Source organism: Anoplopoma fimbria, chromosome 14 (assembly GCF_027596085.1).
Source record: "Anoplopoma fimbria isolate UVic2021 breed Golden Eagle Sablefish chromosome 14, Afim_UVic_2022, whole genome shotgun sequence".
Classification (NCBI taxonomy): Eukaryota; Metazoa; Chordata; class Actinopteri; order Perciformes; family Anoplopomatidae; genus Anoplopoma; species Anoplopoma fimbria.
In genome coordinates, this window is record NC_072462.1 from 12,195,398 (window position 1) to 12,221,531 (window position 26,134).

Genomic DNA, 26,134 nt, shown 5'->3' on the forward strand with positions numbered 1-26,134 from the left:
AACAGTAAAGTGAGCCCACACACTTTTTAAAGTGATTCCATGACTAGAGAGGACTAATAATAATAATAACAAGAAGTCACCGACAATAACAAACTAGAAACAAACCAACCAGGACAAATTCAAAGGCACAGTGACAGAGGACAAATATGAGGACGTTGGGAATATCCACATTTCCATTAGACATATTAAAAAATAGAAAGTCAAGTTACAATATACTGACTTACCATCCGCCAAAAAGTGAACGTCCATGGTGTCCGGCATTCCTGAAAACGTAAACAAACCCTGCAGCCCCCTACTCTGCCTCTGATTGGCTAGTACTCGTTGCCTCTGATTGGTTGACTGTCGGACAGACATACATACAAGACAGACAGACAGACATCAACACTTACAACATCTCTCTGAGCCGATATAATAAAACATTGGCCACTGTTTCTTCTTCTCTAAAGTATTCACACTTTCCTATTCGGTCCTCCAGACCATGTAACGAATGGCTTATTAAAAAAATATATATATATATATATTTTCCTTTACTTTCTTTGTTTATTCATTCTGCCACATATTTTTTGTATTTTTACACTGATTTACTTATATTTAAGTTGATGTGACTATTCCCTACTTCAAGCTCATTTTGCTGCTTCATCTGCCTTTTCATTCCCATCAACTCCAACATGGGCAGCAACCCACAAAAACCTAACAATGTCAATGTTATCATTACAGCTTATGTATATAAGTGCCACTAAATTGTGCCTTTTTCCATGTTTCTCATTTTCAGATATATCCCGGCCTTCTAGGAAAAGGTGTCTCCAGTTTTGGACACATTGCAATATTTCCAGGATTATTTTTACGTGGTAGTGAATCTGGTAAAAAACAACCTATTAGTGCAGCAGATATCCATCAGACAGCTCAGGGGTTCGTTTTCATTAATTTAGGACAATCATGTTTAATGACTACACACATGTGAAAGACACAGTAACATTAGTACCTGTAAAATATGAATTTCAATTCAATAACCGGGCAAAATGATACGATAATAAGGTTAAAATGTTCAATCTTTGTATTGACTGTCAGATCATCATGGCAAACTATAGCTCCAAATATGAGAAGTTAACACTTGTCTGCAGCCTCAGCGAAAATGTAACATTACAATTTTCATTATTGCATTTCTGTACAGTAACTTATATTGTGTATATGTATGTGTTTATGTTGTGTAATTGCTTGGAAAAGATTAATTAGGTTAATGTGTCTATATATTAAGTTTAGAAAGTGATGCCAACCTTTTTACGCACTTTACAAAATAAACTTTCAAATAAAACTTTCCTCCACATAACATTTAAAATGTATGCAGTTTAATTTTCAGGAGATGAATATGTACACTTTTAATTTCATCATTTACCTCAGGCAGTAAGCAATTACTGTATAATAGATTTACAAAGCAAATACTGACATAGTATTCTGTCAAGGCATGTTCCAGCATCAAAATAGGATTCAAAATAATACACAAGTACAATTTTGTTCCACATAAAATAGGAAATCACTGATCACTTTCATAATTATTTTTAGAAAATCCAAGAATCTGGAAAAAAAAACCCATTAGTGTTCTCTTGTAGGTGACAATAAGAAATTACAATCAGCAGTTCTCGTAAATGCATCGAACGGGAGTAGCAGCCAAAGACAGAGAGAGAGAGAGAGAGAGAGAGAGAGAGAGAGAGAGAGAGAGAGAGAGAGAGAACTCAAAAAGCAAACATAAAAATATAGACTTCTTTAAAGGATGTACTCAAGGAACTGGATATTTTAAGGCATTTTATAAAAACATGTAGTGTAATTTGGCAATTTCTGCCTGTCAACTCTCCTCCATTTTTGTTTTGCTCTGTGAAACAGTCCCAACAACCTCTACATGATGGCTACTATCCAGAGATGTTTTCTTCTGCTTGAAGGCATCTGAGAACATAGAGGATCACCTGATAGCAGAAAACATATTGGTCCTGCAAAAAAAAAAAAAAAAAAAGAAGGGAAAATCAGAACAGAACTGTCGAATCAGAACAGTTCAGAATGAAGCTATCTGAAACTTAAATCAAACATTAAAACTCACCTCTGTCTGGATCATTCCCCGTCTCTGTAGTCTCATGTTCCTTACCACATCTGAAAGATCAAACTATAAAAAAGTGTTTATTAGATTGTGATCAAGCTTAACAAAAAAAAGAGACAAAAAAACAGAAGCTTCCTTATAAACAACATATAAAATCAATAAGATAAAGATCGTCTGCTTACATCGGAGTCTTTACTGATGAGACCCAGCACCACGTCTATACAGATGAGGGTTCCCGATCGACCGATGCCGGCACTGCAGTGTGATATTATCGGCCCCGATCGATGGACGTGCCTCATGTAGGAAATAAATGTGAGCAGCTGCTCGGGTTGTGAGGGCGTCCCGTGGTCCGGCCATCCCGTGTAGTTAAGATGAGTCACTCGCTGTATTTCATTGGTCTGAGGGAGGAGAAAAACTCTGAAGTTAAAGTGTCTTTTTAAAAGTGTAGAAACGCTTCTAATTTGTTTATAAACTAACCTGGACATCTTTGACCTCGATGAGTCGGATGACAAAGTTGTCGAGGTACTGGTCTTTGATCAGCGTGACCTGTAACCTGTCGTCCACCATCTCCGCTGTCCTCGGTGTGTCCGGCCAGTAACGCTGACATTTCACTTTCCCTCCCTCCACTTCCTGGGTCATCATGGCGATCACGTTAGACTTCTGCTCCCAGACCATTTGCCAAAAGTCACCCAGAGTTGTGGGTAAGGGTCCCTGACATGCGATGTACATGTAGTCCTCATCCTTCACCGGCATCTTGATGAAGTTGGCGTTGATGTAGCCACCGTCTTTGCCCAGCACAACTCGAGTCGTGTCAACTGGAAGAGATTTGTACATAGAAGAACATTTTTTTTTTTAAATTACGTCCAACATTTTAAGGATCTAAATGTATCGGAAATACTTCCTGTTTCCTGTACAAATAACACATTTGTGACTTTTCTTACAAGGAACAATGTTCTTGTAGCGGTTCTTCTTCTTGTTCTCCTTCGTCTGACCTATTAAACAGTCGTCCAGCGGCTGCAGATTCTGAAGATTCTGCCAGGAAGAAAAAACAGAAAATGGTGTTCAGAAAAATCTAATGAATTGCAATTAATTCACAGGCATTGAAAATTCAAAGTAGATCCTTACATCAAACTCCTGAAGCGGGACTTTCTGCTCCAGAAGCCCCCTCATCATGCGGACCACAGTGTTGAGCTTTGGTCCTGTGTACTGGCCATCAGGGACCACTTTGACGAGGGGCAAAGAGGTCAGCTCATCCTCTGTGATGATTGGCCCGTCTGGAGGGGGGACACACACACACACACACACACACACACACACACACACACACACACACACACACACACACACACACACACACACACACACACACACACACACACACACACACACACACAGACAGACAGACAGACAGAAACAGTTAAAGAAGAATTAACAACCATGATTCAAAATTACAAAACTAATGGCCCAAAAACTTTTTTCAGTGAAGACAAATCTGAAATGTGAAAACACATAATGTAAAATGTTTGCCCTGTTAAGTCCTCTTCATTATAGACTACATTCTCACTGCACTAAATGCATTAAATATTGAAATCGTGATCTAATTTGCCAACCCTTACTTAGAAATTCCCATATCACATGTCACTTTAACTCACATCTTAGACTCAGATATCAGATCTAAAGTTTCTCTTACCATCTCTTGATTTGGAGTTCATGTTTTCAATTGGCAGTTCATCACTTCCCCATGTGATTTCATCTTCCTCTGGCTGTCCAGCACTCATTTGCAGATAGCTGTTGATTCAAAGAACATAACCAGTGAGATTTTTATTAACATATTCACAGTCCTAAGTGTATACCCAAAAAGAAAAATCTTACTTTTCATTCCTCGGATCGTCAACGTTCTCCTCTTGCCATTCCACTTTCCTGGAACTCTATTTTGAATAATAAAAAAAAGATATATTAAACTTATGCTGCATATAGCTTCAATGTTTCATCAAGTTAGATGGATTTGATTTGTACCTCAGGGGAGTCTTCAGGTAGAGAAGAGCCATCACAGTCCGTGTCCTCTGAAAGCTCTGCGCTGTGCTCCGTCTCTCCTCTGTGTCCCAGTGGATCATTTTCATAGTCTGTGAAACAAGAGAATTTAGTCGAGTTTGTGAAGTTAAACATTTAATTATTTGATATACAACTTTATTAATCTTGTTAGTAAAATCAAACAACATTCAACAAACAGAGATTTTCGGTACATTTTCTAGCCTGTATTATATTACCTATTGGTGGTATGGGAGGGCCGGCAGCTTTCATCTCGTCCCGGAGAGTTAAGAACTTAGTCTTTGCTCCACTGTCCTCACTCAGATCTAAACACAACATGAAGGAGAGTAGGGTGTGTGCAGAGAGAAAGGTCAGATTATTAATCATAATGACACAATATTATTTTAAATAGTGTACAGTTACATCTTTGTTAATGATTTAAGAGACAAAATCAGACGAAATCAAACTTTTCTAAAACACACAGAGATTTCATGTTTTGCGTCTCTGCTTGTACCTGTGTTTCCATTGCACTTGTCAGAGTTGATGGGCAGATAGGCCAGGTATGTATTTGGTTTCTGGTCTGGTGGTCTGGACACTATAAGATGTACCAGGCCTTTAGCTTTACGGATGGTGGTGACAGCTTTGGTGTGGGACACACCGGTCATTAGTTCCTCATTCACCTGCAAGAAAAATCACAAAGGATGCAACATTACAGAAAACATGTTTAGCAGATTGTACGTTTTGCAGTATTTGTTATTTTGTTCATAGTGTGGCCAGAGGTCAGCTTTTAAATGCATTTGGCAGATATTTTAACAGTAAATGAACAATATGCATTAAATCTGGTTTTACAAAGGTACATTTATCAATACGATCTTAAATTCTGAGCAGCAGATGTCAAACATAACTCACTTTCAGCAGCCTGTCTCCCACTTGCAGTTTGCCTGATGACTCTGCTATTCCTCCCAGTGTGATGGACTTAACAAAGATTCCCCTTTCCCCTCCAATCACAGAGAAACCCAGACCTCCTGACTGCAGCTTCTCCAGATCCAGATGTATGATCTCCTCCTGCATATTCATCAATAAATGTGTTATCATACTTTGATCCGTGTTCAATACTTTAGTAGACAAAGGTTTGGTCGTGAAGTAGCTATTAAGGTTAGCTTGATAATAGAAATCAGAATAGTCACAATATTATTGTGATTAGAATGGTCTCTGATTGCAGAAACAAAGCACAACATGGAATTAAGAGCAAGGAAATAAAAATGTATTCATAAAATTACCTCTAAAGGACAAAGTGCTGTTAGACGCTCTGTATCTCTTAGATCTTCTCCTTTAAGAAACCCTGAAACAGAAAGCAAAGTTGAAATTATATGCAAAATAATAGACACAATCAGCATTTTTGTTTTTAATAGGTGATGCCTTTAAGATCTGCAACATACCGTTCATGCTGGAGGAAACCTTGGGGCTAACATTGTTGTTAAGAAAAGAGACGCTTTTTTGCCCGGGAGAAACAGGCTTTCCATCCCTTTTAGGAAACAAAAAAAATAATAAAATATTTGTTGTAATGCCATTTAAATCAATATCGACATTAAAAAATTCCACACAGGCTACACACTTCATTCTTTTTGAGACTACCTTGTAGCTTTGAGTGTGAGGTCGTCGAGGGACAGGTCCATCAGTCTGGTGCTCTCACTGAGAGTCAAGTCCTGCGTGGGAGCACCGTTGATGTAGTGGATTAGATCAAGTTGTCTCAGGCTTCCCTCCTCAAAGGCCATTGAACCGGGAACAATGTCTTTCACAAACAGGACATCATATATGCTGTCACAGCCTCCATCCAGTACCAAACCTGGTGATAGAACAAAAAGTGAAACAATCAAGACTTGACTTTTTGATGCAGCATCTGGGAAATCTTACAAGACCCATGACAAGTGCCAGACATGTTTTTTCATGAGGGCTGTTTTTTTTTACCCAGTGGTTCTTGGCTGCCCTTGAAGTCAATGTCAGGCAGCAGGTGGGCTTCTATGAGGGGCTTGGGGGCCTCCAGGACCCTCCCCACCACCAAGTCAACCACACGAGGGGCCGCGCGCACCAGATCGACCACCTCGGTGTGGCCCATGTTGCTCACATCTGTGTTGTTCACCTGGAGATGGAAAACAAACCATTCATACTTCATTTACTTTAATGCACCAACAACATAGGCTGAAACACACTGTAGGCTGTGACCAGAGAAGGGAATAAGGATGTATTAGTACCATAATCATCCGGTCCCCGGGCCTGAGAGTTCCATCTCCTTTGGCTGGATCCTGGACGATGTCATGGATGTAACATCCGTGATCATTACCTTTGGTGAGGGTGAAGCCCAGGCTGCCCTTTTCTGACTTTACCAAGGAGGTTTTCAGCTCTACCTCCTAACAACAGAGGGACACATCTCAGTTAGAGAAATTACCCTTGGGCTGAATACATTAAAAAAATAATTTTCTTTTCCTCCCTCCGTACCGGGACAAAGTCCTCCATGTTCTGTCCATTGCCGGACACGGTGAGGTTTAAGGGCAGAGGCAGTGGAGGAGGCAGGGGGTCTGGGCTTGGGGCAGTGGGGGAGGAGACCATCTGCAGGGGGGATGACTCAAGATCAGCTGCCACAGGGGATGGAGGACACCTGCCCAAACAACCACAGAGAGAATTATGAGATATCAGAGAATACAATATGCAGATGACATGAGCATTATTTTAACTTTCTTCAAGTACCTCTTGCTGAGGTCCGATCTTGTCATCGACAGGTTAGGGGAGTAGAACGCTGAGTTGGTGGTGTCGTCCAGTTGACCAGTATTGTCGTAGCGTCCCAGCCCCAGGTTGCTGCTCGGGGTGTGGTAGACACTCCGCTCCCAGGTTTGCCTGCCGTGCTCCACAGGGCTCGGGCTGAAGGCTTCTTCCACCTCCTCGTCCCCATCAGTGCTGTCGCTGTAGCTGTTGTGTCGGCCGGGGGTTTTGAGCAGCAGCCTCTCCAGGGCTTCCTCCACGAGGCCCTGACTCCGATTGCCTTGTGTAACCGGAGGAGATTTTGCCCTGCCGAAGCTCAGGCTGGACTCTGGTTGGGTCACCAGCTCTTTTCGGGGGGATGACATGGGCGTCTGGGAAGAAATCAGTTCAAGTTAAGTTACCAGCTATTATTGGTACTTGAAATGCCCACACAGCAGTTGGAAGACAAAAAACTACTGTGCAGTTGGTAGACAAAGAAAAACTAATTTACTGACTCACCAGAGCTGAAGTGTCCATTTCAGGTAGGACGCCATATTCAGGTCGACAGAGGAGCAAATTCACCTCCTGTCCTGTTCCTCGCAAGGCTGATATCACTTCCTATGTGAAGGAACGAGAGGACAGACCAATGAGAGGAGAGACAGGACAAGTTCCAAATAAATTGTGGTATTAATTAACATTATTTTCCAACTTGATCACCATTTATATGAATCTTTGACACGCTGCGACCACATAGATATCCTACTTACATGCTGCGAGAGTCCTTTGAGGGGGGTCTGATTGACCCGCATGATGACGTCGCCCACGTGGATGCGACCGCTCTCTGCAGCTGGTTGGCCAGGAAACAGCTTTTTGACCCGCACCATGCTGGAGCCGGGGGGTTCGTCAGGGATGTTCTCCTCCCGACTGAAACTGAAGCCCAGACCTGATGTGTTCTTCAGCAGGCGCACGTCAAACACCTTATCTGTGGGAAGAAAGACATTCGGGTTCTATTTATTTGTTGTGTCCTGGGTTTGGCCGACTTAGATCCTCTGACCCTGTACAGGATAGGAATGTATAGATAGTAGAGGGAAGAAGTAATTTGAGATGAAATACACACTTAAGGTGGATTTACTATTACAAATAGTACAATCATATGTAACATGTGATATGTACTAGGAAAGGCTGCTCCATAGCACCTGTTTGATCTCAAGCTTAATTTTGACACTAGGATAAAGATGACAATTGGTGTATCATGTTCTGAAGAACGATATTTTAATACAATACTTACAAGCCCCTATGTACATTGAAAGCGTTATTGGTGGTTTAAATTGTTCAACCTTTCCAAAATGGCCGAAAAGAGTTGAAACGATTCCAAATTTGAGTGATGGGTAAGGATGAATTAAAAAGCTTTCTGAGGTTCAACTATTGAGGCGAATGAGGCTTCAGCAGTCTGAGTTACTCAAAACAAGTGGAAAATTACAGTTTTAATTAGTACTTAATTTACACTTTGTGTTACTAATCAACAAGGAAACAGCGTCTGTGGCGAACACTAAAAATACAAATTCATAAACAGATTGATGTGACACAGCACTTTTTATTCCTTTTAAGGCAATATAATGTTCTTCTACATCCAAACCAGCTACTGAGCTCTAAATAGGCAGCAGTGTGCAGCTGATGGGTTGTACACACACGCTCATTTACTTGTCAAATGAGATTACCAACAACAACTTACTTTGTTTAACGAGAGCAAAGTTTCTAAGTGTAACACTGTTAAAGAATATATGAGCTAAATGATCAGTGTTTCCTACTTAACTTCCATTACCTTCTTTGTTTACTCCTTAACATGTATGCAAGGCAGGATGGGCTTAAGGTATAGGGGCACACTATTTTGCAACCAAAATAAAAATACACTGATCTGAAAACAGGTGCCCAGCCTACTGAGAAGATTAATGGACACATTAGGGTGTATTTAAATGGGTTACTTTTATCACCCTGCTTGTGTGCAGTGTTGTCGCCTCACCTGGTGTAACAAAGCTGTACTCTGGTTTTTCTTTGACCTCAAGTGGCTGCTCTTTATTCTTGGTCTGGTCTTGGTTGCTGGCTGCAGTTGAATGCGCTAACTGTGGCGTGAGGGGAGCGAGGACACTGTCTGCAGGAGGATGACCCTTCTCCAGCAACAAGTGCACTGTCTGAGGGAGAAAATTGATTTACTTTAGTGTTAGCGGCCAGCTGGGCAGCAATCAAACAGCTTGTCAGCAGGGTGCTCGTGGTAAATGTCATCCCTCACCTGCCCAGTTTCTCTGAGAGCTTCTACTGCTTGCTGATGAGTGGCTCCCTCCAGACTGTTTCCATTGACAGCCATCACACGATCACCTGAGCACAGGACAGACACAAAGCAGTTAAGACACAGAAAGAGTGTAAAAAGATAAAGACACCAATTGTACTTCAGTTCATAATTCAGTCTATTTTCATTATTTGTTACAGTTCATTTTTTTCGGTCACCTTTCTGTATCCTTCCGTCGAGCTCAGCAGCTCCTTTTGGTATGATGGCTTTGACATATATTCCTCCATGTCGAACAGTCGTGTTGACTCCTCCCTAAGAAATGAAAACACCTTTTAGTCTAATCCGCCAAAGAGAAAGTAGTTTGTTATGTATTTTCTATGGGGGGTGATGGGAGGCGTGGAGTTTTTTTTCCGTTTCAGGTGTAATTGCTTAAATGATAAATGCTTTGTCTTTACTGCAGGTTTATAAAAATGACATATAGATTTTGTTGTTTGTGGACCCTTAACAAGAGATCTGTGTTTGTTGATGCCGTGTGAACAGCACACAAAATAACTGGCTTAGATTTAAGTAGAGTAGGTGTGGCCTTTTGTTTAGAAATGCCATCAGCTGACAATTCTGTCTGTTTCATTGGACGAGCTTGTGTCATTCACATGTCAGACAGAAGTGACTTAAAGGCTCATTCTTCAAAAGTTCATTCTTGGAATAACTTTGCAATAACATTACTTTTCAAAAATGCCACAGCCTCAAGTCATGAACTATAATACTCCCTTTCCGCCTTTGACAACCTATATGGCTGTGTATCAGAAATATCCTTCATATTTTAATTTGTTTTTAAATGCAATTTTGACAAAACCTTTATCACATCACAATTATGATTGAGTTAAAATGAAAAAAATCCTCCACTGTGATGTTATTGACAAAAATTACTGGTTAAATCCTAACAATCAAAGACAATATAAAGTCCTATTCCGTGTCCATTTGGTTATGAATGATCTTGATAATGGGTGTATTGTTAATGTGAATCTCATGGTTAATTCCAGTTACACTCTCAATCAGTTATTATTTGAAAACACCGATATCTGACAGCAACCCTGGTCAGATGAAACACAGTCACATGATTTGTTATTGAGCGTTATTGTCAATCAGTAAGGAGCAGCAGCAAACCTGTAGGAAGCCAAAAGAGAGCTCACTAACCAGTCCTGTTTAAAATGTTTATGGTCCTTACTGTGAAGGTACCAAAGATGCTGAGTGACTTTATTTAAAAAATGTAAAATTATTATTTTTTAAATTTAAAAAAAGAAGACCGCATGCAAAAAAGATTAGGTGGACAATATTTCCACAGGAGCTTCCAGACAACATACAGCATTAAGAAAGCAAACCAAACCAAGCAAAGTATATATAAACACAGAGAGACAACAGGATGAGAGGGAAAGGGGGCAAAACAAAGAGAGGATGAAAACCTTGCCGAACAGTACCGTGACACTTATGCCCAGGCTGCTGTCTTTTTTAGACAGCTCAACGTCAAATAGTTCTCCTGGACAGAGACTATTGACCCCTGGGGCATTACCATTTAAACTTTCCATGATGTAGTCCTGCAAACAGAGAACAGGGTATTAAGTTGAATTATCACAAGCTGGAACATGCAGAGAGAAAAAGGGGATTAAGGGAGAGTGAGGAAACTGAACTAGGTAATGTGGAGAAGAAATTAGCAGGTATTACATTCAGGGAATGACATGCAGGTAACAAAGTGCCTTGCATTGACATTGTAAATGTAATGATAGGCAAAGGTTATATACGACAGGCAGTTTGTTGTGCCAAGCATCTGAAAGGTAAAGTGTAATGCTTGTTTGCGGAAGAACCATTCTTATCCTGTTCCATTAAAAAAAAACTAAATTTATATTTGCTCCACAAAGATAAAAAAAACAGCCTTTTGTTTTGATTCATAGATCTCTTGAGTAGACAACTACTCTGTGGGGTGATGTATAAAACCAATGAATTCATAAACACAAAGGCCGCACCTTTTTGACTTTGAGTTGCTCTTGACTACTGGAATAGGTCTCCTCATCCATGTCTGAATCCCCCCAGTCCGAGTGCTCGGAAACTTTGGGGGCTTCTGACACTTTAGCTTTTCTGGTTTTGGGTGGCAGAGCCGGTGGCGCAGGATCCAAACTCATGTCAGGTTCTGGTCTATGAGGTTGGGCAACGGTTGCAGCTGTGGCAGTGGCTGTAGATCTTTCTAGGCACTGCTGAACTCCATTAGAAGGGGGCAGGCTGATTTTAGCAACGCTGCTCGTCCTGGAGTCCTGAGAACTGAGGCTGGGGTTCTGGTGGACTAGGGAGGATGTGGATGACGGTGTGCCAGCATCGTGGAGAGGAGGGCTCGGACTTCCTGTTCCCACCTGCTCCTCTGACGAGGTATCAAAGTCTAGTTCTTGTCTCTGGCCCGAGTTCAGTGCCTTTAATGCAGACTTGGCTTGATAGGGAACGTAGCCTGAAGAAGATTCTGTCAAAACAAGGAAGACAAAAGATCTGTAAGCGTGGACGAAAAAGAAAAAACACTGTTAATGCACTCTGTACGTGACGAACAAAACAAAAAATATATATTTTACCTTTGTAGAGCCTCTCTTTGGGCTGCAACACCACCAGAGTAACATCATCAGGAGCATTTTGGAGGATGTCAATGGTGGTGGCATGAGAGAGCCCTTCTAGGTTTACATCATTCACTGAGATCAGCCGGTCACCTGCATCAACATGACAACTGTGACACACATGCTGGCACAACAGACATTAAAAAAAAACATCATAATCTACCCATACGAGAGGAAGAGTTTAGCAAAACACTGGCCTACCAGGTTTGAGGGAGCCGTTGACGTCAGCAGGACCCCCAGGAGTAACGGAGCTAATGATGGTGCCAAGGTCCGTCCGACCAGAGTTCTCCCCTCCAACAACCTGGAACCCTAGAGAACCCACACACACATGCAAAAACAAGATGTAAAGACATAAACACACAATCAAACACAAAACATCTCAGGAATACTTTTCAAATCTGACAGCTGAGAAGTGTCAGCAGAGACGGTGTGAAATGGAGTTGTTATTTCAGAGAAAATGCACATAGACCCTTACCCAGGCCATATTTCACATCTTTCTTCAGGTTTACAGTCGTGATCTCTTTCTCTGGAGATGGCAAGGCAATGAGCTTTTTCTTGAGTGAATCTGTGAAGCACAAGGACACATGGCATTTGTTATATTTACCAGAATGTACAGTTAATGCATTAATACTCTGTCATATCTGATTGATTTCAATGTAATTCTGGTTCATTTAACAGGTATATATACTGCAGGCCATTCTGAGAGGATCAGTATATCTACACTGCAACTATTAATCAGCTCAGGCAGGCATACAGTGTTGCTGAAGGGCAACTACTTTAGCACTGCTGGCTAATGGGCCTGAAAAGGCGGGTTAAGCTAGGATGAAAGGGAAGGTCACGAGTTCAGTGCCAAGCATGCAGCTATTAAATGGTGGGACGGGGGCCAGTTCCACAGGCCGGCAGCACGGAGAGGACAGAGACTCAATTCTGCTTTATATAATTCTGATTTAGAACACAAGACCTTTTTTTTCCTCTCGTATATCCGTACTTGGCTGCGCAACGATCAGCATACGGTTCAACAGATTGGAGAGGGGAATTAAGAATGTTACAAAATGAGTGACGGTGGAGAGCTGGGGGATGTTTCTGCATTTTTAAATGATACAGTATACAAAGCATGGACATCCAGTGTCTGTGTAGCTGGGGAGTAAAAGATACTTTGATTCATACCGTTAACAGAGGCTGGGGTTGAAGGTGGCCCAGAGGAACTGTGCATACTGACACCTGGGAACAGAAACACAAGAGATCAGCAAGGCTGTGCTTTGGTTTGGTACATTATACAAAACAACGTAAACTTCTTGGCTGCATCTCTGCCCATTTACAGGCAATAATATAGGAAATATTCACAGAAACATGTATTTTTATCAATTGATAATCAACACATGCAGAAGCTCCCTGCATGATCAGACCATTTCATGAGAATATTATATTACGTGAAGTAAACAAATGTCTAAAACAGAGCATTTGTTGCAGTTATTCTGTTGTTTCTGTATACAGTCAGACTGTTCCTGTAATTCAATGAAGAATCATTTAAGTCTTATCTAGGGAAACTAGATTAACTTGGTACATTTTCTTGTTTCTAATATAGACGATGAGCATTGAAGCCAGTAAATTGCAAATTTCCCCGCTGCGGGACTAATAAAAGATTATCTTATCTTGTCTTATCTAAACCAAAGAGATTTCAACACTATAATAAAATGTTTCCTATGTGGGAACTCAGCTACTGCACAATAGGTAATACAATACCAAACATGCGACGTATTGAATGTTAACTGTGCCACCTGTTTTTCCTTCTTACAGTTGACTTGCCACAGTGTAGCCAGATCTCAAATTACACACCGCAGTTTTGTCTTAGATCCCAATTCTCACCTTCCGAATACAAGTTCAACATAATTACTTGCTTTCCCAATGTTTAGAAGTATTATCTTAAAAAGGCCTATATAAGGTGTATGCAAAAGTGGCATTTGACATTTCTTGAATACTTTCATTATTTCATGTTAGAGAGCTGGAGCCGCACAGAACTATTATCTTAACTGCTGGTGAAATATATTAATTATTGTGATTACCTATCCTAGACTCTCCCCCACAACTACAATAACATTGATATACATATATATATAGGCACAAGTGTACAATTCAGGTTGGAACTCTCCTACACCACTTGTGCTGTCCTTCACAAGAGAGCTGCATCATACTTAGCAGGTCTGCATCCTTACCTACTACGTATGCTTGGCCAGTCTCCTCTGTGGAAGAAGAGTCAGAATCTTTTTTGGGCATGCTGAGACTCCAGACTGGGCTGCTGTGGGACACTGTACCAAAGGATCTGAGGGGAGGGAGAGAGAGAGAGAGAGAGAGAGAGAGAGAGAGAGAGAGAGAGAGAGAGAGAGAGAGAGAGAAATGATTTAGCCTGAGAAGGCATATCTCCTCATTAAACTAAAAAAATAATTAAAAAAATATATAAAATATATCCTTGGCCTCAACTTAATCCTTCATTTAATACTCACTTTCATTTTTACTAACTATTAACATTTATCGTCACATATGTCACCTGTAAAACCGACACAAGAGGGAGTAACTGGCAGAAAAACAGGTTTGTTACTAATTTAAAATAGGAACACACATTGTTAAGAACAATCTTAGACACATGGGTGCATGTGCATGCACACAGAGACACACACCCATGGACACGGACACAGACACACACAAACCCCCAGAGGTTTAATTAGAGGCTTGAGGTAGAGATGTCTGTGTCTCTGTGGTGTTAGGCAGAGCTTTAATCCCAGTAACACGTCCTCACTAAGAAACCTTAGCCTGTCCTGATGTGAGCATAGAGGCTCTGGCTCTTATTAGTTGACTTTACAGCCAACTAATAAACACAAGCTCTCATTTCCTTAACGGGGCATGAAATGTGATTTTCAGGACAAATTAAAGGCGTAAAAAAGCATAACAACTGCAAAGTTGGATGGATGGTAAAGAAATTAAATACCAAATAAATAATGTCAGCATTTATAACATCCACTATAATTTTATTCTGAACTTCTCTCTCTCTCTCACATATTAGTGTGTTTAGGCTTTTGCTCAACATTTCACGTATTTCAACTCACTTGTCCTGTTGCTGCAAGAGGGAGTCAGTGTCTGAGCTGGCTCGCTGGTGTTGCTGGACGTGAGAGGCCACTTGGCCGGGTGGTGGCTGACTCATTCTGGTGTGCAACTGTCCACGATATGACTCTGGCGACCGGTGCTCTGGAGACTCTGGCATCTGGCCGAGGTTGTGGTGGGAGCGGCTCATTAGTCGCGGATTGGAAAGAGCCGTGGAGGCCACTGGATTGAAACCTGGAAAGTGAAGCTCATCTTGGACCAATATTGAACCAGACGGTGCCTTGTGGAGGGCCACCTCTGAGTAGGAGATCCTCTTGAGTTGGTCTGGGTTGGAGCGCGTTGATAAGCTGGAGGCCAGGCTGCCTGCGCTCACCGTCCTCCCCACTGTGTTGCCACTCCGAGGGTCGAGGGAATACTGCAAACTGCTCAAGGGGCTGTTCTCTGGTTACCAGAAAAGACATGCAAAACAGAAGGTAATTCTAAATGACATTTTGTTTATGGAAAAAGCAAAAGTAGGCAAATCCCACAAGCTTAAGTGTTGATATGTGTCATTTACTCAGCAGTCTGAAGTAATTTCTGTCAAGACAGAAAAAGCACCATTTGTAATCCATATTTATCGTCAAAACTAATGGTCTGGTCTGTCTTCTTGGCAGTCAACTTATTAAGCTAGTTATGACTTTATGTGAGGGAGTATTGGGGCGTGATAAAGGCAAAGCTGTTCTGATGTTCAGCCAAGTGAAACTAATCTAACCAAGCAAGGTACCATGAAAAAGATAAATCAACTGTTAAAAAATTGCCCACACGTTTGATTCACTTATTACACAATTACAATAGATAAAAGAATAGATAAACAATAAATACAATACTTTTACATGGACATGATGATTGACATACAACGGAAAGAACTATAAGAATGTCAGCTGAAAGCGGCAGAGCTTATTCAGGTATAATAACTACTTGTATGTGAATTCACTGAAACAAAATAAAATTTTAGGAGACGGAAATGAGTGGGCGGCAGCTATTATCTGGAGAGCATATGTGGGATGGCTGACACATGCAACTGCGGCTAGAAACAGTGTAGTTTTTGTGTCGAGGTCTGCCCTTTCCTGGACACTGTCATATAACACTTTTGGGCCTAATGTGTCAAAAGCATTTCTGTGACATATAATCCTTCCTCTCAGTGATAATATGTAACTTTTGTCTAAGCCTGAGGACATGTTATTTGACCTCCACGCACTTGTGTGGCTGCTCACTTCCTCTCCTACCTAGTTCCTGAAGCTCCTGGTTGTTCTGGCGGGCCTTCATCTGGAGGTGGAACTTGTGCTGATCAGAGCAGAGCTGCAGCAGATACTGACAGGTTTTATTGCTGTCCGTCTGAAACAGGTGCTTAATCCCATCTGATGTGTTCTGGAGGCATATCTTCTTTTTCTGCAGGGTGACACGGTAAACATTTCAGTGAAATTGAGGACTAACTTGATTTAATACATAGTTTTATTTTTGATGATAAAGACAAATACATACGATAAAGGAAATCTTTTTCGTCTCCCTCCAGGGGAACCTTAGCACCTGGGTTCGATTTCCATTAAGCACCTCGAAGATGAGCACCCCCTTGGAGTAGACGCCCAGCATTATGCCCGTCTGGGATCGCTTCTCAGGGAGCACCCGATGGAAATGGACACCATACTCTGTCAGCCTCTGGCTCACCTTTAAGGCAATCAATATGGAGTTAAATTCTCAAAAATACACAGTACTGAGATAGGGGGAAGGAATATGAACGTGTTTTGAGGCAGATTAAAACTGAGGTACTTTTCACGCAGACAAAAGGTCTTTCGTTGAGTCATTGATCCAATACGAGTGCACAGATTGTATCTTTGTATCCGATTACATACAATGTGATGATATCATATTCAATGTGGCTCAGTTGTGTTTGTTGTCAACATAAATTCAAATGTATTATTTTTACTAGGCGAAAGTCAACTTTTTCCTGGAACACCTGCCATTTTGTGCATAAAAATTGTTCCCCGGGTTTGTCACAAAATAAACACAAAATAATAACAGAAAATATTTTGGTTCCTGTTTCAGAAACCATGATTCATATATACTCTGTTATTGCTGACCTTGAGAAACTCAAACTCTGCCTCAGAGTCAGAAGCTCCATAGTAGTTGCTGTGAAGTTTGGGCAGCTCCTCCTTGATGGTCGTCTGGTCCACTTTATCCAGGACAGACACGGGGGCGTAGTGCTCCAGTCTGAAGTAGGTCTTCCCATGGAGCTGAGGCACAGAGATAAACAGCAGTATTTTTCAATTTGTCATTTCATGAAGCTATTCTAAGCCTTGTTTGTCTGTTAAAAAGTTGACAAGACAAAGATGCCTCCTTCAAAAAAATGCAGTTAAATTAAATATCAATATTATTTTCCACTTTCACAGAGTTAAATCTTTTAACCAAAATATTCATAACGTTACTGAGTTGTGATCCTTTGAATGCCTTTTTTTCCACATAATGCCATAGTTGTTTTATGAAGAAAAAAAAACATAATAATTGAATTATTTTCTGTATTCTAAATATCTTAGATATGCCAATTATAAGCAACAACATTGGTTTTCATGCATTGCATTAAACACTGCAGTGCTCCATAATACAGCAGAAACAACCCTTGTGGAGACCAGGAAAATAGTATGAATTTACCCCAAAAGGCAATCATGTGAAATGGCTCAATTTGGTGGAAAATTGTAAGAACTACAATTTCAAAGCCCGGGCTCTAGATTAAATGCCTGATATAATACAATGCATGATGTTATGCTGTAATGGACGTGGGATCAAAATGTGTGGGTTTTAATGGAGTCATATTTGTCCTTAAGGGTCTCAGTGTCTGTATTTTGGCTGCACAGATTTTTCTTTTATAGACTTATTATAGGAGCTGAGGACCTCCAGCATTTCAAAAAAGAACTTGAACCTTTGCCAAAACCTATTCCATATGCATTTACACAGTCATATTGATAGGAAATGTCAAAATGAAAAAGCCAAAAAAAGCCAACAGTAATGCATAACAGTTAATGAGACCAACGTTCAACTCTAACTGTCTAATAACACTTGTATGTATTAAAAAGATTTGGTACCTCAGGTTGGTAGTCACCAAATTCAGCCTGCAGTGCCAGTGAAGCCAACAGCATGGCATTTTCTGTGCCACAGCGCATCCTCTCCTCCAAGATGTCCTTCCTCAGCTGTAAGTAGTACTGATGTTTGGTCATGGGGTGCCTGTTATACACAGGAAGATACAGACATTTTTGGATATCTTAAACATTATATGCTTCCATATGTGTCCATTGTTCTGTAACAATGAAACTCGTGTCACTTTAGGTTCTCACCTAAGAAAAATATATACTCACTGTATGAAGTTGACGTCATCAATAAAGAACTTGATGCGTAAGAAAAGATTAAAAGGTACATCAGATTTCTTCTTCTTAGGATCCTCCTTCCATCCCTCTGGGGCCACTTTGGACAGTTTGGCATCAGGTTCAACGAAGAAAAACTCATCATCTGTGTGTGTAATATTTAAGAGTGGTGAGAGGAAATTTAATCAGCAATGTCTGCAGCAACATGTTGCATCTTCAAGGAGACATCAGGTGTAGAAAATGTATTTACATGGAAATGTTGTAAACCTCGCTAAAAAGATAATCACACCACGTCATATATGCTTGGGATGTGTTCTCACTGTTTTATACTTTGCATTTAAGAGGGGAAATGTTCTCTATAATAACTAATATGAAATGTCAAAGGTCTTCCATGTGCAACATTAGATTCCTTGAATGTTTTCTTAAGGGAGGAAGAAGGTTTTAAAAAGGTCATCATGGATCGGTAAGAGAGAAAACATTGATTAACTTATAACAACCATGGTATGGTAACTACATAACCACACAAGTAAGTGTTCATAATATAGAAGACTGATGCCCTACATATACCTGACAAAAACATGCATACATACAACTCCATTGACAGACATACACAGGAGCAACACACATTACCTCTGAGGTATGCCAGGCCGAAGAGATGGTGCTCCACCAGCCCTATGTGGGCAACCACCATATCAAGAACGTCTTTACAGACTGCCTTGATGTCACAGCTCAGCTCCAGCTTTTGGCCATTCAGCAGCACCACACCCACTTTCCTCTGCACTTCCTCCACCTTTCCACGCTTCTTGTTGGCAGAGAAATAAGGAAGGATTAGAGGATTGCAAATGAGGTATTAAGCAGTTTCTGTGGCAAAATCATGGATACATTGGCTTAAAAAGGTGGCATTCAATGTACATTCTCACCATTATTGAAGAGGGAACAGATAAGGAAACACATGGCTCGCTGGCCATCTTCACAAACTCAGGCCCATGGTTCTGTTATTGGTGACAAGAGAAAAAGTAATTGTCACTTAGGGAACCATTTATTTACAAAATGTTAAAAGATCATTTTCAACCTGGTGCCTTCATTTCATATATATTCTTTTGCTATTATGACAACTGATTGTGTTTAAAATGGGCTCACTTGTTGTCGGTGCTGAATTACGACACACACACACACACACACATAACCAAACACTTCCTTTCTACACAAACACTCACACGGCAGGTCGAAGCCTGTGTTCCTAGCTAACCTGATTATGAAATTTCAATGACACCATCTCATGTGACGTTTTTTTTTGTGTCGAACACAAACTTGCTTGTTGGTTTTCTGCAGTAATCAGGTCTAACCAGAGGTGGAAGGGCAAGATTCCTTTGGTTCAGCTCTAAGGTTTTTGTTCAACCAGCTGGAAATCCCCACAGCCTAATTAGCATCACTTAAAAATGTACCATACAGCAAATATGTTTTGCCTTTGCAAGTATAATTAACCCATTAGGAATATAATTGATAAACAGTATTTGAGGTTACCAGCGAACATCAGCAGACTTGTTGTTATGTTTACAATTTGAACATATTTTATTATATTAGATGGGATGATTCCCAGCGGCTGACATAAATTATGTTTTTCAGTCAGCAATTTGCATAAACAGAACATTCACTGAGCAACTACGTCAACAACCTAGTTGCCAATGAGATCATGTGAAATAAAATGATACATCCATCATCAATTATCGCAAGATAAAAAAGCTTCAAGTGATGGATACAGACCTTGGATGAAGGGAGTTCCCATTGTTGAAATTAAGTCTTAATTATTTTCAGGAGTTGGCTGTGTTTATATGCGTTCTACAGCTTTATAGTATTCAAAAAACTCTTGTACGTAAACTAAATTAATATACGGAAAATAAGACCCTAATAACTGAAGTGATCCACAAAGTTAATAAATAATGAACACAGATTATCATTTAAAGCCTATCCTGGAGTCTGTTGAGCTACAAAGAGTGAAACAAATACCTTGGGTTTGCGAAGTGGTACAGAAGAAGTGAAGAGGGGGTCTCGAAGGTCGAGCATGGAGGTGCGAGCTGGGGCCAGGGGGTCATCTGTGGGGTAGAGGTTGGCCCTGGACAGCCTGTTGGCTAGGTGGGCCTGGAGTCGCTGCACCTCCTCCTCCTGCCTCTGGAGGAGCAGCTCTGCTCCAACCAGGCCTTCATCAGCTGCCCCCTCATACAGCCTGCGGGGAGAAGAGAAGAGGAGGGTTGGTGTCGGAACAGATAAAGTCAGAAAGCTAAGACAAAACTGTTGCTTAATGTGTGATTTTTATTTACTTCTTATTTTTGCTTTCTCCATAAAATAAATAAATGAAAATAGCAACATGATGTCAGTCAATGTGTTTAAACACAAAAGGACACCAAATAGTAGCTGCTATTTCCTCTTTCAGTGTCAGGGGGGAAAACAAGGGCTCTGTTTAGTAGGACAGAGTGAAAACATGGTTTTCCTGATAGCGGGCAGAGCAACAGCAGGCAGCAGTTCTCTGTAATGCCAGAGATTAGAGAGATAGGGATTGCTGAATGTGAATGTCACATTAGATGACCTCACTAGCGAGGCATGGGGATTGAGCCTGCTGTGCCACACCAGCTGTGTGTGGCCCAGAGGACCAAAACACAACTGGCTTCCCTGTTTTCTGTGGAGTGAAAAAAACCGCATACAACATTTTTTTGTGGTAAAATTCACATTGATTTTTGCTCCTTTTACACGTCCTACAATGCAGTTGATACAGTGATACAACACTTGGTTATGAAAAATGAAACTGGCTTGGAAATGAGTTTACCCTGAGCTACTGGAGAGGCAGAATGAGGATGAATAGGTTAATAGATGCTACTGGGGTCTGTAACATGATTTCCATATGGATCAATTAAAGGGACTGTTCAAAAATACATTTTTACCTGTAGTGCTATTAAACAATTTAGATATTTTTGGTGAGTTGCCTAGTTTTGGCCACATCGATGTCTGCTGACTCGATCTGTGGTGCTCAAAGCAGTTACGATAGTTCCTACATGAAAACTGCTCACAACAAACAAAGTCTATGAAATCTTTGAGTTACCGATTAATGATTTCTGGAAAGAAACATTGCTGTTGATTTTTAAAAAACATATTTTTGGCACTTTGATCACAGACCCTCTATGGAGAAATTTGATGAAGTGCTGTTTGTGATAACCTAGATTAAAGCAGGACAATGTCTCTCCTCTTCACGGATACCAGGAAGTAAATGAGGAAAAAGCCGAACCAAGGTCTGTGGTTCGAGCAGGGAGGGTGTCCGCCGGGACGGATACCAACGGGCATTTCCCACACTGATAACAGGTAATGAATTTCGGATTTAAGGGTTTGCTGTCCATCTAACTGGTAGTTGTACAATCAGTTTGCTGCTTAAGGGAGTAAACACAACATTGGTACCTTGTTTGTTTATTTTTCGTCCTGTACAGAAATGTGTGTGTTACCTGTGCCTGTGTGCATTGTGACTTGTCAGCGACAGGGCATCATGTTCAGAGGAAAGTGCCAGCTGGGAGCCAAACCTCCTCCCCTCGCCTGGTTTCTTAGCTGGAAGAGACATGGCAGTATTAGCTGTGTACGCACACACATACACACATAAATACATACATGTATACATACTCATTTTTGTTTTAATGTTTGCCAAATTAGTCACACTGTGATGCAAATGTACACGTATGAACATGTGATCAAGGTACTAAAAATATACTGAGTAAAGTACTGCTGCATCCTTAAAATCCTTATATACATAGTTAAATACATATATATAGAAATATATTTATATTTAGAAATATATAAATGTATTCATTCATACTTGTTTGTTTTATTATACATCTTTTACCTTGTCTGTAGTCTAGATCAGAGGAGGTCACTGAGGGGCTTTCACTGGATGAACTGTAATCACTGTGGTACCTCTGTTGGTTGTGAACTGGGTCTGAGGGAAGAGAAAGACCATCAGTCCATCTTTTAAAAATGAATATAATAGTGTTGGGAACATAAGAGGATGTCTCCCGGATGACGAAATGGATCAAATATAAGTTTCATGCACATGAGACAACTTAAAAATGGTTATATGGAGTTGTTTTCTGTTTGTGAGGGATGTTAAGGTGAAGCTGTTTATTTTTCACGACAAAGAACTTGCATCAACTAACAATTGACGGTTTTCTTTTACAGAAGTCTCTTCAAATCCTACGGAGACTGAAGGCAACCCTAAACCAGTAGACTGAGACACGCAAAGCAGGTATTAGTCATGCTGTTGGTAAACACTCCTTATGAAAGGCATATGTAACTACACTGAAAAGCATCTCCTGCACAAGTGTATCCATGCATACCTCCTGTCAGGTCAGAGAGCTTTTGGTTGAGGGCGTAATCTTTTGTCTTGCTTGAGTGGGTGAACCAGAGCAAGTACAGACCAGCTCACCACAATGATTTACTCTGAGCAATGCTTGATCCGTGGTAAAGCAGGAAAAACACCATAAAAAAATGCTCAAAACAGGATCCTATCATGATGTGTCGTGTTTCTCAGCCTATAGTGCGTAGAACTTGAAAGTCCTGCTCTACAGTATCAGCTACATAGCTTGAATGATTGGCATCCTCTCGTCATTGCTCAGGCATTTTACTTCAGAAGAGTTTCACCATACAACATCTCTTTGATGATGAGTGTCTTGAATAAACGTCATAACTAGGAAGCATTGTGGGCCGGCAGCAACACTAATCTTCATAGGAAAGAAAAAGAGAGGTCAAAATAGTTTTCCATCTTCTGCTGAGTCATGACATCCGCATTAAAGAGATACACAGAGGAACAGCGTCTTCTGTGTCTTTTACAAGGATTCACCTTCTAGGTTCACCATTCAAGTCCAAAAACTAAAAAATGTGCACCCACATTGCCACATATACGTGCACTGATATCCACATACCTACAGGCCCACCATTAACAACAGAATGTTCCCAAAATGGGCTAATTAAGAATGGTTTATGTTCTGATTACAGCTTGGAAGGAAAGGGAAATAAAAAGAAGGATTAACATTTGTGAATTTAGTTATTATTAAGTGCTACTTATTTTTACAAAAATATTAAAGACGTTTAAAAGTCAACAAAACAGAAAAAACACTCAGCAACATTTAATTAATTCATTATCCATTACAAAGCTTGTTGTTTTAATCTAACAGTAACATTTTTGAGGGTGTCATTTGTACATTTAAGTAAATACCCTGTTATAAAAACAGCTGAAATACAAGTAGCCCGCCTACCTTATAACAAATAGTGCAGTGGTAATTATATTGCATCCTTTTATGTTGCATAAGTGCAAAAGAACCATAAAAATACAACTCCTGTGATTAACTTAAATCTGTGTACAAAAGGTTTATGGTCAATCCACAAGTGTCAGTAAGTCATAATTAACCCAGATGTTGAATGAGCACATTTAGAGAAATCCCAAATAAACATGGGGTCTACATTTCAACATGTACTCAAAAAACCCACTGCACCTCAAAGCAACGAGGGAGAAGAGAGACGATGAGCGTCACAGCTAATTAGAGAGATGAACAGCGATATCTTGACGATAATGTGAATGTTTCGCTTGTGTTTGAGCAAGGAGGCAGAAGGGTTAGATAAGGGTTAGGTGCTACCCCTCAATGATTGCTAGTGTTTCTTTTCCAGGATATATTTGAATGTATATTCCTCTTCCACCCAAAAAAAGTAGTACAATTGGTAAGTAGCAAGCATGCATACATAAATTCCCAAAAGGGCAATGACAGAAAGTAAAGATGAGGAGGATTTCAGTCTCTGTTCGCATGTTTTAGTAGTAATTATATCTAAAATTAAATTTAGTAGTAAAAAAACTCCTGCTCTATCATGTCTTTTCTCCAAGTAAGGAGTCTTACCGTTTTTATCGTTTTATCTCCTTATATCTCTCTCCTCGCTTCACCTTATCCTCTCATTTCTTCTCCCACATCCCTGTTCCTCTTTCCCCTCTCCTGGATTTCTTGCAGAACAGAACTTGAAGCATGGTGTGACAACACAAACAGCTTCTATAGGCTGAGGCCTTTGAGGGTGTTCAAGCTGAGAAGAGACACAATCTCAGACTGTGAGGTTATTCAAATTCTGGTGGTCCCACAGAGAAAGAGAGAACTTCCTTTAAAGTATAGACTGAAATGGATAATGGGCTACAGAAACCCTCAATTATAAATCCCGCCACGTTAACATGACTCAGAAGAAAAACACTGAAAAACTGAAATTTCAAGTGCATCTAGTGTAGAAAAATAGCCAACCCATTGGAAAATATGTCTATTCATAACATTTCTACTCTGCTTGTGAACCTTTAAAGTGCTTGTTTAAGACATTATGTATAATGTGAAAAGGAAATGAGTCAGGCAGTTGAGTAAGATAGATCTAAAATAAAGCTAATGGGCTCAAAATAAATAAAAGAAACGCCTTAAAAACACTATAATTTTTCCTGCCGCAACACTTTCTACAAAAATAAAAAGTGGTTGTGTTTTGCTTTCGCTGAACACCTCCCCTTCCCCTGAGGTGGACGGGTTCTGTACTGTTGTTCAAGCTGGACCCAATCCGGTCCAAAGCCACATGACCTGCTGCCAAGTGCCGGAAAAGTCCAGTAATGTTTGGAATTCCCTCATCCGCTATGCATGACTTCAATTACAGCCTGTAGGTCTGCAAGGAGAGTTTTATACTTATTGTAGCACCTTGGCACCAAAAGGAAGAGGGTGAGACATAAGGGACCGGGTATAAACATGCCCATGCACACACAGGCATGCACAAACACAATGTTTAGTTATTTTCATGTAATACGTATTCAGTTGAACACACACACGCACACACACACACATACGGGCAGAGAACCAGTGTGTAACTGGGTGAAACCTGAGAGCATTGACCACTGCTGCGCCATCACTTTCCTGCAGAAGAGAACAGAAAAAAGTAAGAGCAAAAGAAAGAAAAAGAAGGTCTCTGCCATACAGCTTATCCACAAGGCCCTGCAAATGGTCTGCGCTCAATTAGGCCCCATTCATGCTATAGCGAAATAACTCTGGGATGGAATATGAAAATATTTTGGCTCAGTCTTCGACCTCAAGTCAATTTTGCTAGGAGTTAACATTCCTTTGCGTCAGCATAGTGTCTAACATAAACCATAGTTTAATATCAATTAAAAGCTATTGACAGAAAAAATACACAGAGATAATCCTCTCACACAAACGCATGGGCGCTACTCATAATTCTAATTTTCTTGTTCTAACACTCTGCTAGGCAGAGAAGCTCTGCTCGTCTCTTCACACCGTCATATGAAACAGAAAATGCCAAGCGCCTCTGATTACAATCAGCAAAAGGCAAAAGGGGAGGGAAGGAAAGGTAGGCTGGACTTGCTGGTCACGAAAACCGCAGCTGAGGAGAAGAATGCAGTTGGTTGGTGGCTCGGTCAGCATTAAAAATAGCTGCCAGAAAAGCAGGGAGGCTGGAAGTTTGAGGGAGCTGGAGAGTGCAGGAAACCAGCCGGAGGAGGAAAGAGAAGAGGTAGAAGAAGTGGTTTATTATATGAAACCATTCATCCCTGATGCTCCTCCACTGTCCACAGATGGTCAGCAGACCCATACAGCCACTTGTGACTCTGCATAAAACCGGCCTCCTGATGGAGACTTTACCAAGAATTCAATAATCTCCCGAGGGAAACGTAAAGCTCTTGGGCCTGACTGCCGAGGTGTTCAACAATTGTGTTGTGTGTGCTCGGTCTAAGCATGTGATTTGTTGTTTTAAGTCTGTAAATACCTTGCATGGTACAGTATGTGTGCTTATGTGTGTGTTTTTGAAGTCA

At 40.7% G+C, this 26,134-nt stretch overlaps 1 protein-coding gene across 3 annotated transcripts in view; it reads right to left on the reverse strand.

Annotated features, from left to right (window-relative positions):
• Nucleotides 1-956: 956 nt before the first annotated feature.
• The window catches only part of ptpn13 (protein tyrosine phosphatase non-receptor type 13), a 41,413-nt gene continuing 16,235 nt past the window's right edge, over nucleotides 957-26,134 (reverse strand). Inside the window, exons 8-49 of one of the 3 annotated variants that reach the window (XM_054612300.1) lie at nucleotides 22,151-22,243; nucleotides 21,759-21,858; nucleotides 20,278-20,494; nucleotides 19,191-19,262; nucleotides 18,901-19,069; nucleotides 18,265-18,415; nucleotides 17,995-18,133; nucleotides 16,996-17,148; nucleotides 16,400-16,582; nucleotides 16,144-16,306; nucleotides 14,884-15,319; nucleotides 13,996-14,102; nucleotides 12,950-13,003; nucleotides 12,258-12,347; nucleotides 11,984-12,091; nucleotides 11,744-11,875; nucleotides 11,153-11,637; nucleotides 10,595-10,726; nucleotides 9,353-9,446; nucleotides 9,138-9,223; nucleotides 8,871-9,039; nucleotides 7,618-7,832; nucleotides 7,370-7,468; nucleotides 6,860-7,242; nucleotides 6,611-6,770; nucleotides 6,367-6,522; nucleotides 6,083-6,254; nucleotides 5,750-5,960; nucleotides 5,554-5,639; nucleotides 5,395-5,456; nucleotides 5,024-5,179; nucleotides 4,629-4,794; nucleotides 4,354-4,440; nucleotides 4,103-4,209; nucleotides 3,959-4,014; nucleotides 3,777-3,874; nucleotides 3,212-3,360; nucleotides 3,028-3,118; nucleotides 2,564-2,901; nucleotides 2,269-2,484; nucleotides 2,090-2,152; nucleotides 957-1,982 (exon numbers count right to left, since the gene is read on the reverse strand). In XM_054612300.1, the coding sequence (XP_054468275.1) occupies nucleotides 1,905-1,982; nucleotides 2,090-2,152; nucleotides 2,269-2,484; nucleotides 2,564-2,901; nucleotides 3,028-3,118; nucleotides 3,212-3,360; nucleotides 3,777-3,874; nucleotides 3,959-4,014; nucleotides 4,103-4,209; nucleotides 4,354-4,440; nucleotides 4,629-4,794; nucleotides 5,024-5,179; nucleotides 5,395-5,456; nucleotides 5,554-5,639; nucleotides 5,750-5,960; nucleotides 6,083-6,254; nucleotides 6,367-6,522; nucleotides 6,611-6,770; nucleotides 6,860-7,242; nucleotides 7,370-7,468; nucleotides 7,618-7,832; nucleotides 8,871-9,039; nucleotides 9,138-9,223; nucleotides 9,353-9,446; nucleotides 10,595-10,726; nucleotides 11,153-11,637; nucleotides 11,744-11,875; nucleotides 11,984-12,091; nucleotides 12,258-12,347; nucleotides 12,950-13,003; nucleotides 13,996-14,102; nucleotides 14,884-15,319; nucleotides 16,144-16,306; nucleotides 16,400-16,582; nucleotides 16,996-17,148; nucleotides 17,995-18,133; nucleotides 18,265-18,415; nucleotides 18,901-19,069; nucleotides 19,191-19,262; nucleotides 20,278-20,494; nucleotides 21,759-21,858; nucleotides 22,151-22,243 (6,482 nt within the window). In that variant the 3' untranslated portion in view covers nucleotides 957-1,904. Of the gene's footprint in view, nucleotides 1,983-2,089; nucleotides 2,153-2,268; nucleotides 2,485-2,563; nucleotides 2,902-3,027; nucleotides 3,119-3,211; nucleotides 3,361-3,776; nucleotides 3,875-3,958; nucleotides 4,015-4,102; nucleotides 4,210-4,353; nucleotides 4,441-4,628; nucleotides 4,795-5,023; nucleotides 5,180-5,394; nucleotides 5,457-5,553; nucleotides 5,640-5,749; nucleotides 5,961-6,082; nucleotides 6,255-6,366; nucleotides 6,523-6,610; nucleotides 6,771-6,859; nucleotides 7,243-7,369; nucleotides 7,469-7,617; nucleotides 7,833-8,870; nucleotides 9,040-9,137; nucleotides 9,224-9,352; nucleotides 9,447-10,594; nucleotides 10,727-11,152; nucleotides 11,638-11,743; nucleotides 11,876-11,983; nucleotides 12,092-12,257; nucleotides 12,348-12,949; nucleotides 13,004-13,995; nucleotides 14,103-14,883; nucleotides 15,320-16,143; nucleotides 16,307-16,399; nucleotides 16,583-16,995; nucleotides 17,149-17,994; nucleotides 18,134-18,264; nucleotides 18,416-18,900; nucleotides 19,073-19,190; nucleotides 19,263-20,277; nucleotides 20,495-21,758; nucleotides 21,859-22,150; nucleotides 22,244-26,134 lie in introns of all 3 variants that reach the window. The other 2 variants (XM_054612302.1, XM_054612299.1) reach the window with 2 other exon arrangements.